Source organism: Mixophyes fleayi, chromosome 2 (assembly GCF_038048845.1).
Source record: "Mixophyes fleayi isolate aMixFle1 chromosome 2, aMixFle1.hap1, whole genome shotgun sequence".
NCBI classification, from domain to species: domain Eukaryota; kingdom Metazoa; phylum Chordata; class Amphibia; order Anura; family Limnodynastidae; genus Mixophyes; species Mixophyes fleayi.
The window spans coordinates 172,012,481-172,025,670 of NC_134403.1; the positions used below are offsets into that span (position 1 = coordinate 172,012,481).

The following is a 13,190-nucleotide window of genomic DNA, read 5'->3' on the forward strand; positions in this document are numbered from 1 at the left end:
GTTTTAAAATCTGTTGTTTTGGGAGCCATCACTGCCACATTTTTAAAATCTTCATAAGACAGAGATTTGGTTTGGTTGGCCATATTGAAATTGCTCTATGTGTGTAGTCGCAAAAGATTGATTTGAGCTAAATTTAGCAGAATTGTGTCCATTTTTGCAGATGTGATAAAAAAACAATTGTGGAACAAGAAAGCCATCAGACCTGTAGCTGTGGCTATCTTATGATTTCCTTTATTGTCTTCCCAACAGGTCTCGGCCATTACAACATCAGCAGTGTCCCTACAAAGCTTTCTGGTGATTTGGCTGGGGTGAATGTTGTACAGGTGGCCACCTATGGAGATTGTTGTCTGGCAGTATCTGATAAAGGAGATGTGTATGGCTGGGGAAATTCAGAATACTTGCAGTTTGCATCCATCACTGACCTTTCACAAGTAAGATACATGTTAGGACTAGTGTTGTATATGTAACTGCAATTTGAGTTGACTGTATGTAAAAAAAAAAACAACAAAAAACCCCTGCTATTCCGTGTTGCTACTTTTAAAACTATACTTTAGAAAATGGTTACCTGTCTACACTGTAATGTAGTACTATTACATGAAGGAACTAGTTTAAAGTGCAACTAAATTTAACACACAATTAGATCCCTCCTGTGGAACCACCTCTGTAACTCCACAGAAGCCACTCTTTAGCACAGAAGCACTGTTGTAGGCATACAGACAACTAGGACTAGAAGTGTGGATTGAGTGTAGCACCTGTCTGGAGGACTGTGACTCTTGTCTAATTAGATGACACTTTCAGTAGACTCCTGATATCCCAGCAGCATTTATCTTTCAGCGACCAAGTTTGCAGCAAGCAAAGTGTTTGCTACACATCTTTAACACTTCAGAGCAGAATTACCACAAAATAAACACTGAAAACCATAAGCCTTAGACATTACATTTATATAGTATAGTAGTAAGATATCCTTAGTAACATCTGAGTTCTGCAGGCTTGTTCCATTACATGAAAAAGTAACTTGTCACCAAGTTATACAGAATGCTATAACATACACCTTAGTGTAGAGTATTAGGATGTTAGAATTTACCAGAGTGTAACTATGTAAAGATTTACGACAGTAGTGTTACATGTGTATTATTAGATTTGTGTACATCTATGTAGCAAGATAGGTGGCTAACTGTCGCCAATCTAATAACCTCAAGTAGAAAGTGGTCACTGGCTCATCCAATATTTCTCAGAATGTGTTTCTTGCAATGACTCATCTCTAGGTTAACGTTCCCCAGTACTTACCGTTCCAGCATGTTGGGAAGGTGAAGCAAGTGGCGTGTGGAGGCACCAGCTGTGCTCTTATAAATGGTGAGTTTAAAGCTAAATTATTGCTAACTTTGAACTACTTAGATATATTTGGATCAAAGTTGATGTTTCATTTGTTTGCATGGAGAGGTGACTCCCATACTTCTGTATACAGTTATGGAGCACTTTTTGAATGTTACATGAGGGGCCAATGGACAAAATCAGAATGTGAAAGGTTCGTATTGCTTTTAGTGAAAAAGAACTTCCATTAAAGCATATTTGAATTGTCATATAATCCCCACTGTATTTATTTAAGCATCATCTAAGGATGAAAAGTACATTATAAAATAATGTTTTATATTTTGTCCAATTCAAAGAAATGTAAATGTTATATTTTTATATATGTTACATATATAAAAATATATATATGTATATTTATGTTTTTTCTTTTATTTGCATTTAGTTGATGGGAATGTCTTTGTTTGGGGTTATGGTGTCCTTGGAAAAGGACCAAACGTTCTGGAATCTGGAGTCCCTGAGATGATTCCTCCAACACTATTTGGTTTAAGTGAATTCAACCAGAATGTGAGGGTTGTCAAGATCTTTTCTGGACTTGGGCACTTTGCTGCAATCACAAGTAAGTTACATTAAGCACAGGTTGAATGCCAAACCCGATCATTTGAAAGTCCCCATTGTTGTGTGAATTTTGGTATTGTTTGATCCATAAATTCTGAAAATACCATGTTACATAGACACCGCCAGTGAAACCGAACTCTAAAAATAAGACTTTATTCTGTATATATTTTTACAAACTAGAGTGGAAACATGAACAAAACATAGAGCATTTGTTAGGAACCCCTCCAGCCGGTACAACAAAACCCGGAGTCTGCTCCGAAAGTCTGGTGTTCACTGTGGCCCCTAGTGGTGGGGACAGACTTGGCTGCAGACAAACGGAGGGTCGGGAAATGTGTACCGGCTGCGGAGAACCCAGGAACAGAGAGTTATGGCAGACAGTGTATCCAGAGAACAAGCCGAGGTCAGGGGTCACTTGCAAACAGGAATAGTCGGTAAACACGCCAAAGGTCGGGGTCACAGGCACGGTAGCAAGGTCCAAGGTACAGGCAAGAACGGTCAGGGTCACGAGAAAACAGGCAGAGTCCAATAATCCAAGCAGGGGGTCATACACAGGGTATCAAACGGAGTATCCACAGGACAGGGACTAGGAAGCAGGAGCAGGTCAGCAACCCTGAAACACAGAAGCTATAACCGGCAGTGAGGCTCCAGACCTCACTGCCTTAAATACTACTGCCTGCCAATCAGAGCCTAGCTCTGAACTCAACCACCGCCATCTGCCTAATTAATTAATGAACCTTAATTAGCCCACAGACTGTCCAGCCAGACTTGCGCACGCGCCCGGCTGTCCCCTGTTGCGCTAGAAGGGTTTAGCATCCGGCCGTTGCCTTGACGATGGCCGGGCTGTATGCGGTCATCAAGGCGACGGCCGGGACGCCAGAGGGCGCTGAAAGCCGCGGCTCGTGACAGTACCGTCCCCCCCCTGACACCCAGGTTTCTTAGGAAATTTTTGGAAGAATTCTTTCAAATGTTTGGTAGCATGAAGCCGTCTTCGCGGAATCCAGGACCGCTCTTCTAAACCACGATTCTTCCATTGAACTAAGAAGTGCACCTGCCCCTGCACTCTTAGAATCGAGGATCTTCTAAATGGTATAACTCTGCGGTTTGTTCCTATTCTGCACAGGCAAACTTAACGACTGGGATAGATTAGAGTATAAGACAGGCATAAGTAGAGAGCAATGGAATGTGCTGGTGATCCTCGGTGAACCAGGAATTTTCAATCTGAAAGCTACCGTATTAATCTGCTTGATAATGGGGAAAGGACCGATGAATTTAGGCCCCAGTTTCTTGCAAGGCTGTCTGAGCCTAATATTGCGTGTAGACAGCCACACTTTCTGGCCCACTTTTAGGGAGCAGGTGGTACAGTGGGGGTCCGAATTTTTTTTTGCAAAAAATAAGGCTCGTCTCAATGATGACTGCACTTTTTTCCAGATCCCTGGCTGTGGAACGAATTTCCGGAGTATCAGCGGATTTGAGAGAATACAAGGAATTAGATCTGGGATGAAAACCAAAATTGCAGTAAAATGGAGAGGTTTGAGTAGATGAGTGACATGAATTATGATAAGCAAATTCTGCCCAGGGTAACAAAGAGGACCAATTATCCGTTAAATTCATAAGTGTAACATCATAAGAATTGCTCTAAGGACTGGTTAACCCTTTCAGTTTGCCCATCAGACTGAGGATGGTATGCAGATGAGAGGTTAATCTTGATCCCAAGAAGGGTACAAAAAGATTTCCAGAATTGTGCTATGAATTGGGAACCACGATCAGAAACGATGTCAGTAGGAAGTCCATTGAGCCGGAATATATGCTGGATGAACAGAATAGCCAAATCTCGAGCACTAGGGAGCCTGGGTAGTGGTATGAAGTGTGACATATTGCTGAAGCGGTCAACTACCACCCAGATGGTGTTCTGTCCGGCAGAGAGTGGCAGATCGACTATAAAGTCCATAGACAAGTGTGTCCAGGGTTTTGCGGGAATGGGCAATGGAAGCAACTGGCCTACAGGACGACTCCTGGGGACTTTACTCCTGGTACAACCCTCACAAGAGAGGACATAACTCTTGACGTCAGCAGACAATGATGGCCACCAGACAGTACGGGAGAGGATCTCCGAAGTTTTTTGTATTCCAGGATGTCCATCAGTCTTACTATCATGTGCTTCTGCAAGAACCGCCTTCCTTAAATGAACTGGAACGAATAAACATCCCTCCGGAGTATTGTCAGGAGCTAATTTTTGAAACCTTTGAAGTGTGATGCTCAGGTCTTGGGTTAGCCCAGCATGGATTATGGAAGATGGAATGATAGGTTCAGGATTAGTAACTGGAACATGGTGTACCAAGAAGCTTCTGGACAGAGCATCTGCTCGGACATTTTTGGAACCTGGTCGGTAGGTGATCACAAAATTGAAACGGGTGAAGAATAGCGACCAACGGGCCTGTCTGGGATTCAGGCGTTTGGCCGACTGTATGTATTGTAAATTCTTGTGATCCGTTATAACAGAGATTAGATGTGTAGCGCCTTCCAGCCAATGTTGCCAATCCTCAAAGGCCGATTTGATTGCCAATAGTTCCCGGTTACACACATCATAGTTAGCTTCTGCTGAAGAGAACTTACGGGAAAAGTAGGCACATGGGTGTAGGCGGTGAGTATGGGGATCCTTTTGAGATAAGATGGCACGAGCACCGTCGTCGGAGGCATCGACTTCAAGAACAAACGGTACTTCGGGATCTGGGTGTCTAAGGACCTGAGCAGATACAAAAGCTTTCTTTAAGGTCTGAAATGCGGTTACTGCCTGGGGCGACCAGTTAGTTGGATCCATTCCTTTGCGGGTCAGGGTGACAATAGGAGCCACAATATCGGCAAAGCCGCGAATGAATCTTCTATAATAATTGACAAAGCCCAGGAACCTCTGTACCGCCTTGAGATTATTCGGTTGTACCCAATCCAGGATAGCTTGGACCTTGGTTGAATCCATGGAGAATCCCTCAGAAAAGATTACATAACCCAGGAAGGATACCTTCTGCATCTCAAACTCACACTTTTCTAATTTAGCGTAAAGGTGGTGTTCTCGTAATTTCTGTAGAACTTGTCTGACATAACCCCGATGTACAGATAATGATTTAGAATATATGAGGATATCGTCTAAATAGACGACCACGAAATAATCAAGGACCTCCCGTAGCACTTCATTAATCAGATCTTGGAACACTGCAGGTACGTTGCTAAGACCAAACGGCGTGACCAGACACTCGTAGTGGCCAGAATGCGTATTGAATGCCGTCTTCCATTCATCTCCTTCTTTGATACGGATGAGGTTATATGCTCCACGAAGATCGATTTTGGTGAAGACTGTGGCACCTCTTAATTGATCGAATAATACGGAGATGAGAGGAAGGGGATAGTTGTTATTGACTGTAATGAGATTCAGTTCCCGGTAGTCAATACAGGGTCTTAATCCTCCGTCTTTTTTGGATACAAAAAAGCATCCAGCTCCTACTAGAGATTTAGATGGCCTGATGAAGCCTTTCTCCAAGTTTTCATCAATGTATTTCTGCATGGCAAACCCGATGTCGAGGAAGTTCCGTGCAGCTCCACTATCAATGAAGGCCGACAGCGCCACGGAACTGGCACCGAAAGTGACTTGTGCGGGAATCAGGACAGCATTCTTTTGGGAAACAATTTGCAGACCTAGGTGGACTTCCCCAGACATGCTCCTTTTTCAGGTTTGTGAGGACATGAGCAGGAGAAGTGGCCTTTATTACCACAATAAAGACATAGGCCTTGTGACCGTCTTTTGTCTATTTCCTCAGGAGAGAGACGATACACCCCTGACTGCATAGGCTCCTCAACATCCGTGGGAACTGGAATAAATGCAGACGAAAAGGAAGATGCCTCTTTCTCTGTCCTCCTCTCCTTGATTCTCTTGTCAATTTTAATGGCGAGTTGCATAAGGCTCTCCAACGAGGTGGGGTAAGTATACTGCACAAGTGAATCTTTAATCTGCTCTGATAGTCCTAGGCGAAACTGGCTGCGTAACGCTGGATCATTCCACTCACTGTCAGGCGACCATCTGCGGAATTCAGCGCAGTATTATTCTGCCGAACACCGGCCTTGCTTTAAGACCCGTAGATGAGCCACAGCGGAGGCAACTCTATCTGGGTCATCGTAGAGGAGACCCAATGCATTAAAGAAAGCTTCCAAAGATTGCATGATAGGACTCAACTGCGGCAGGGTGAAGGCCCAAGACTGGGGGTCACCCTGCAGGAGGGAGATGACAATCCCGACTCTCTGCTGTTCCGAACCAGAAGACCGAGGTTTCAGCCGAAAGTAGAGCTTGCAGTTTTCCTTGAAGTTCCGGAGCAGGGTTCTATTTCCGGAGAACCGGTCCGGCAAATTTAACTTGGGTTCATCGGCGGGACTGGAAATGGCAATTGTAGTCCGGGAGTCCTCCTCTTGAGCGGACAAACGCTGGGAAAATCCCCGGACCATTTGATACAGGGTCTCAACATGACCCGCCACGGCTTGAAAAGGAGACAATTTGGTTCCGCTTTCATCCATCCCAATTTCGTCTCCGGAATGTCTGTATGGCCGGTTATAATGTTAAGAACTCCTCCAGCCGGTACAACAAAATCCGGAGTCTGCTCCAAAAGTCTGGTGTTCACTGTTGCCCCTAGTGGTGGGGACAGACTTGGCTGCAGACAAACAGAGGGTCGTGAAATGTGTACTGGCTGTGGAGAACCCAGGAACAGAGAGTTATGGCAGACATTGTATCCAGAGAACAAGCCGAGGTCAGGGGTCACTTGCAAACAGGAATAGTCGGTAAACACGCCAAAGGTCGGGGTCACAGGCACGGTAGCAAGGTCCAAGGTACAGGCAAGAAAGGCCAGGGTCACGAGAAAACAGGCAGAGTCCAATAATCTAAGCAGGTGGTCATACACAGGGAATCAAACTGAGTATCCACAGGACAGGGACTAGGAAGCAGGAGCAGGTCAGCAAGACTGAAACACAGAAGCTATAAAAGGCAGTGAGGCTCCAGACCTCACTGCCTTAAATACTACTGCCCGCCAATCAGAGCCTAGCTCTGAACTCAACCACCGCCATCTGCCTAATTAATTAATGAACCTTAATTAGCCCACAGACTGTCCAGCCAGACTTGCGCCCGGCTGTCCCCTGTTGCCGGTACGCGGCGCTAGAGGGGTTTAGCGTCCGGCCGTTGCCGTCAAGGCGACGGCCGGGACGCCAGAGGGCGCTGGAAGCGAGCCGCGACGGCTGTGAGTACCGCCGTGGCTCGTGACGGCATTAAAATATTTTGTAACCAGGCTATTGCTCTCCTGGGAGTTGAGATTACTAGGGATGAGGTTGAACAGGTTATAAAGTCCCAGAAATCAGGTAAGGCTTCACTGCGGCTTGGCCCCCCGTTTGCACACTCTTCAACTTAGTCTTGGTTGGGGGTTCTTGGTCTTTGGAGGCTTGGATTTCTGTTATTTATAAAGCAGGCAGGGAAGTCGCTCCCCGGTCTTTTCAACATTCTACACCATTATGGGTGTCTTTCTCGTTATAAGATTAATATTGCTAAATCAGAAGCGCTCCTGCTTAATATTTCCAACCGGGAGGGTCTGGCACTCACCTCCCGCTTTAATTTTCGGTGGCAAAAAAAGAAAATCAGATATTTAGGTATTTTTATCACCGACTCCTACGACTCCCTGTACCTGGAGAATTATCCGGGTCTTTTCGCTAAAATCAAGTCGGAACTCTTCTCCTGGCGCTCATTGATTATTTCGCGGCTGGCCAGGATCATTCTAGATTTGTATGGAACGACCGGTCTTCCAGGGTCAAGCTGGCCCTCCTAAAGAGGCCCACCAAATGTGGTGGCGGGGCTTCCCGGATTTGAAGATTTATTATTGGGCAGCTCACTTGGGTCAGATTGTAGCCTCCTTTGCCCTCCCGGCGGCACTGTCGTGGGTTGATATTGAATCCGCCTATCTTAAATTTCAAATTCTTTCCTGTATATGGGGTCTCTCAAAACAAACAAGATTGCCCCTTACCAGTTGATGCCCCACCTTATTATTCTCAGCTGCAATTTTTCCTTTTTTTACTCTTCCTGCAATGTACTAATTGCTGATTTTTGTCTGTATGTCGATGCTATTTATCAAAATAAATAGTTACAAAAAAAATATATTCTGTAACATTGCTGCTCATTGAGAAGTTAATTTATTGATGAGGAAGTAGACATTCACATAATTGTAGCAGGGTTTAGTGTGTAAATTATGAGGGTTTCTTTTTTGAGTAAACAGTTATTTTTGTTTGTTTGATTTTTTTATTAATAGTGTACATCCTTTAATTTTCTGTTGTTTGCAACTTATGTTAATAAATATGACATTTGGGGCTTGTGTTGACTCATGATTAGTGATCTGGTATACAGTAATATGAATTGAATATATAATATGATATGAATTGATAGTACACAGTAGCTTTGAATAGAAGAACAGTTACACTTAGTTCCATTAGAAGAACAGACTTGAGCTAAATAACTACAAACAGGATGTGCACACAATAAATGTTTTTTTCTGTAGAAAAATGATACACTGTAGTATTACACATGCTCCTTTACATACACTGCTGTTGGCGAATAAGGAATGGTGAGTTGTTTTGCTTTCCTTTTTTTTTATTAGGCTTCATATACTTTCTTACAGATAAAAATAGACAGATTTAATATAAGGTAGTATCTTTTAGCTAATGTTATGTGTACATTGTACAAAGCCAAAAACTACACTGTACTTTGTGACTAACAATGTATTAAAAATAGCCTATTTTCAAGTTAAAAGCTCAGATTGGAGTGCAGAATAGCTAAAGGCAGGAACATTGAATGTCTTCATCTTACATTGTTAGACATGTACTGTTCTTTGAGGTAGTAAGGTTAAATGTTCCACTTATGTTTCCTACAGACATCGGTGAGCTCTTTGTTTGGGGTAAAAATATGAGAGGTTGCTTGGGTACCGGAAGATTTGATGATCAATATTTTCCATGGCGGGTAAGATAACATAAGTACCACACAATTTCTCTACAGTGAAACATGCACACTCTGCGTTTTCTTGTTTAAGGCAAGAAAAATCTTTGTGAAAACATGTTAATGTTTGCTGTTATTATCTAGAACAATTTAGAAAACAACAGGCTAACTTGCTGCATATCCTTAGCACTTATATCGTGTTAGCCTATAAAGGCTACATTAATTTGACATTTTTTAGCGCTTATTTTTGTATAACGGTATTTGCATTTCTCTTTGCAAAGGTTTATAAAAATGCAATTTGCCAACACAAAAGAAAGCGTCTTGCACACTGTTTTTTACTCAGCATTTTTAAATTTTCCTAATAAATTTTTATAGTCTGCTGAGGAAAAATACTTGATTTATAAATAGTGCTTTTTATAGCCATAGATACATAACTGTAAACTGTGGTCATTGCTTACTTGATGGCAATTCTTTTTTGAAGAGTACTTTGCATCGGAGAGGACTTCATTTTAGAAATGGTGACTTTTGGGCAAATTGCTGACCGTTAAGATTTATTCTCTTCACAATTTTGATGCCAAGATTTGTAAGGTATAAATGAAATAGTTTTTGACAATCTTGAGCAAACTACAGACACTTCCTTGCACAGTTGTGCTACAATATCATTGCAATGAATATAAATTATAAAATTGTGGAATTTGCTATGATTTTAAGGTTACTTAGTGAAAAGTTGATGGCTTGAAATTTGCATGAAGCTCAACATGACATGGACAGATTTGCAAAATTGAATTTCGTATCTATAATGTGTTCCTTTGTTCAAAATCTGTGTGATTTGCTAATCGGGTGACATGATATGGTGCCAAACTATGTGCAATGTGCGAGTGAGTTTGCTTTGTGAAAAACAGAATTTTGTTCTCTTACCTGAAAATTTATTTGATTGAATTCCTCAGTGCAACCCTAAAGACTGTGTGCTCTAAAGGAATTAGGACAAGAGTACAGAGCTTCAGTATTCAACAGTTCCCATGAAGTGAGGAATACCGTATACTGGCATCAAAGAATTGAAAGAAAATTAATTTTCAGATAAGAGAGAGGGTTTTTTTGTTTGTTTTTACTCTTCATCTCCTTCTGAAAGATTTCTCAGGGCTAATCGAGAAAATGCCCACAGCCTTTACATTAGGACATTTCACATGGGTGGCACAGGCGGTAGTAGTCAGCATATCGATGCTGACTACCCCGACACTACTTACCCCGACGTGGAGAGTCCCAAGGGCTCCTTCCCCAACCAGCGTGCAGGATGACTTCTGTGTATTGCGACTGGAAGTGATAGCGATCCCTGAAGAAGCTGATGACGTCACTGATGACCGCGACGCAGTCGTCAGTGCTGTAAAGGGGGTGATACTTACATTACCCCCTTCACAGCACCGATGACCACTGTTTGTAGTGTAGCCAACGGCACATTTCTTTGATATTGAGTTGTGATTCCCCTTTCCTGCACCAGTTTACCAGGAACCTTGCATCACTTCCGGTGGCTGTGTCATGCCCTTAAGTTGTATTGGCATTGGGGGGGTATAGGAGAAAGCAATGTATTCTGTATGTTGATGTCTTATTTTCTACATTTTACATTGAGTGTGTTTGCAAATATGATATTTATTTTCATGCCTCAAATACACATTTAGTTATTAAGAGTATTGTATTTATATCTGAACTTTTTAGCTCTAGTATTAATTGAACTTACAAATGTCCTAAAATGTGATGTTTACAGCATTGATAATTTAGAGCTCTGTTTTATTTTTTTCTCTTTAGGTAACTGTTCCTGGAGAAGTGATAGAAGTTGCTTGCGGTGTTGACCACATGTTGGCACTGGTGAAATCAATTACCTGAGTAGAAAATAAAAACCTTTGCAGGATACACTTTTATATTTTGTTGTCCAGCATGGGCATGTTAATTCAGCATCAGGCATTTCATGTGATAAAAGCTCAACTAGACAGAACAATGCAAGGTGTTTACTGTAAATGAGACTTATTCTGAATTGTTATCTGTACTTGAGCTGTGTCTGTGGCACAAGAATAGGAGGTCCAAACATTTCTATGATGTGCACACCACCTTTTATGGCATATTAATTAAACAGCACTGATCATGTACTGATATTTCTGACAACATGATTCATATGAGAAAGATTAGGTAAAACTGCATTTTACACTATCAGTATACAGTACTTGTGCCAAATTATAATAGGAACAATCAGTTTACACCTATTTCCTTCATATTATGAAATGTAGGTTGGTTTATTATGAGAGAACATAGGTTGGAATGGTATATGTGTGTATGTATGCCTCTGTAAACTAGAATGTTGTGAGAGGTGGTAATCACTGAAGAAGCACACAGTGCAGAAGTGTCATCTAAAAAGTCCAGCCTCCTACAGCTTTAGAACCACCCTTTTATTAAATGTTTTCATTTTTTTGGCATTGGTACTGCTTGGTACTTACATATGTCACATTTTTGTTCATGTACATTTGTTTGCTTTTTTTATTTTTTTCTACAGATTTTATCATAAATTGTCTGCAATATACATCATCATCATCAACATTTATTTATATAGCACCAGCAAATTCCATAGCACTTTACAATTGTGAACAAACATTAATAAAACATTACTGGATAATACATACAGACAGAGAGGTAAGAGAACCCTGCTCTCAAGTTTACTATCTATGGGACAATGGGAGTTTGAAACACAAGGGCACGTGCTACATCATATTGCACACAGGACCAGCTAGAATGCAAAGGCAACATACATAATCAAGATTCAGCCCAATATACCACTTGTGATAGTACTGATTACAATACAGTTCCTCATGTTCTGTACAGTGTAGCCACCCATCAAAAATTATATATATATAGTCACCATTGATCTTCTATAACAGTAAGCACTTATGTCCAGTTAAAGTATTTTTAGTTTGCAGTATGTATAAGCGCAAAGATTGCGAGCCTCTAGGCAAACCTGTGTTACAATGCATATATTACCAGACTACCATTTGCATCTTATTAAAATTACCCGTGTATATTCATTTCCCAAAACACTGCTTCTGTTGTCTATGATTTCTTAGTGTGTAGTCTCCTAAGTTCCCTAGACCTTCCATAGCCCAGAGGTAGGACTCTAGAGCTAGACATACCTTATACTTAATTTCCCCATAAGTTTCCCACTTGTGAGTTTTCATACACCCTCTCTAAAATGTCAGCCTGCTAACATACCCATGAAGTTTTGTTGTGCATAGCATGTAGTGTATTACAATTTGTTCATTATTCTTGCTATGACAGTAATCATGAATTTAGGACAAATATAGCTCCTCCATTTCTGTAAAAAAAAATGGCAAAGAAGTGTAATATGAACCCGCAATGGCAATCTATTATCTTCATTTTCATGCTTAGTAGCACAATAGTGAATCAGCATCTGATCTTAACAAATACTTTTCTTGTGACTTCTTTGATAAAGTGACCTTCTACCTCCGATCATTTGGCTACATGAATACATTTCCAAAAGCAGTGCTTGAGATCTGCTTGTGGCATAGAGCTTTTAGGACAATCCTAGTCAGAGCCCAGTGGATGAGTCCTGTTACCATAGTGACTGAGGGCTTAACATGCCCTGTGAGTGACACTTTAAATGATGACAACAAAATCAGAGTTAACCAATACTTGTGACAGATCCTGTACCTAGAAACGGTAAAAAGAAACAAACTGTCCATAGAGCAAAATATGCTGTATGAAATATTTTCTTTCTAGTAAGCTATTAGAATTCTCTTTGATGTAATCTGAAACTTTCATGACATCTTCACCTTTTCCCAATCTTGTAAACTCCTGAACATTTTATTCAGAGGAAACTGTATTACTCATTATCTGTACCTAGAAATTGTACATGGTAGTTTGAATCTCCTGTGTATCTATAATTAGAATATTTATAATTAAAATAACTGGAAAACTGATGTCTCTTACCATGCAGAATTGAAGTCAGTGATCACACTTTTCCCATGTTCTGTTCCAAAGTCAAGTTATAGATAAAACTTGTTTGATCCACCCTAGTACTTATCATCAACAGTTTTTATTAGAGGTTTATGAGTATGGGGAAAAGGGGTACAGAAAAAAGAGGAAGATACATAGTGGGGAGCAAAATATACCGTAAATACCTAGCCACTAAGCATTGTCCTGAGTACTTAGCAGTAATAGCATATTGGAGGGTCTGGAGTTAGTATGACATTGAAGGCTC

At 41.3% G+C, this 13,190-nt stretch overlaps 1 protein-coding gene across 1 annotated transcript in view; it reads left to right on the forward strand.

Moving 5' to 3' along the window:
* RCC1L (RCC1 like) overlaps nt 1-12,909 on the forward strand; it is a 34,760-nt gene extending 21,851 nt beyond the window's left edge. The window contains exons 8-12 of the mRNA XM_075194999.1: nt 250-431; nt 1,266-1,353; nt 1,754-1,927; nt 8,871-8,956; nt 10,733-12,909. Coding sequence (XP_075051100.1) covers nt 250-431; nt 1,266-1,353; nt 1,754-1,927; nt 8,871-8,956; nt 10,733-10,810 — 608 coding nt within the window. The 3' untranslated portion in view covers nt 10,811-12,909. The remainder of the gene's footprint in view (nt 1-249; nt 432-1,265; nt 1,354-1,753; nt 1,928-8,870; nt 8,957-10,732) is intronic.
* Nucleotides 12,910-13,190: the final 281 nt, after the last annotated feature.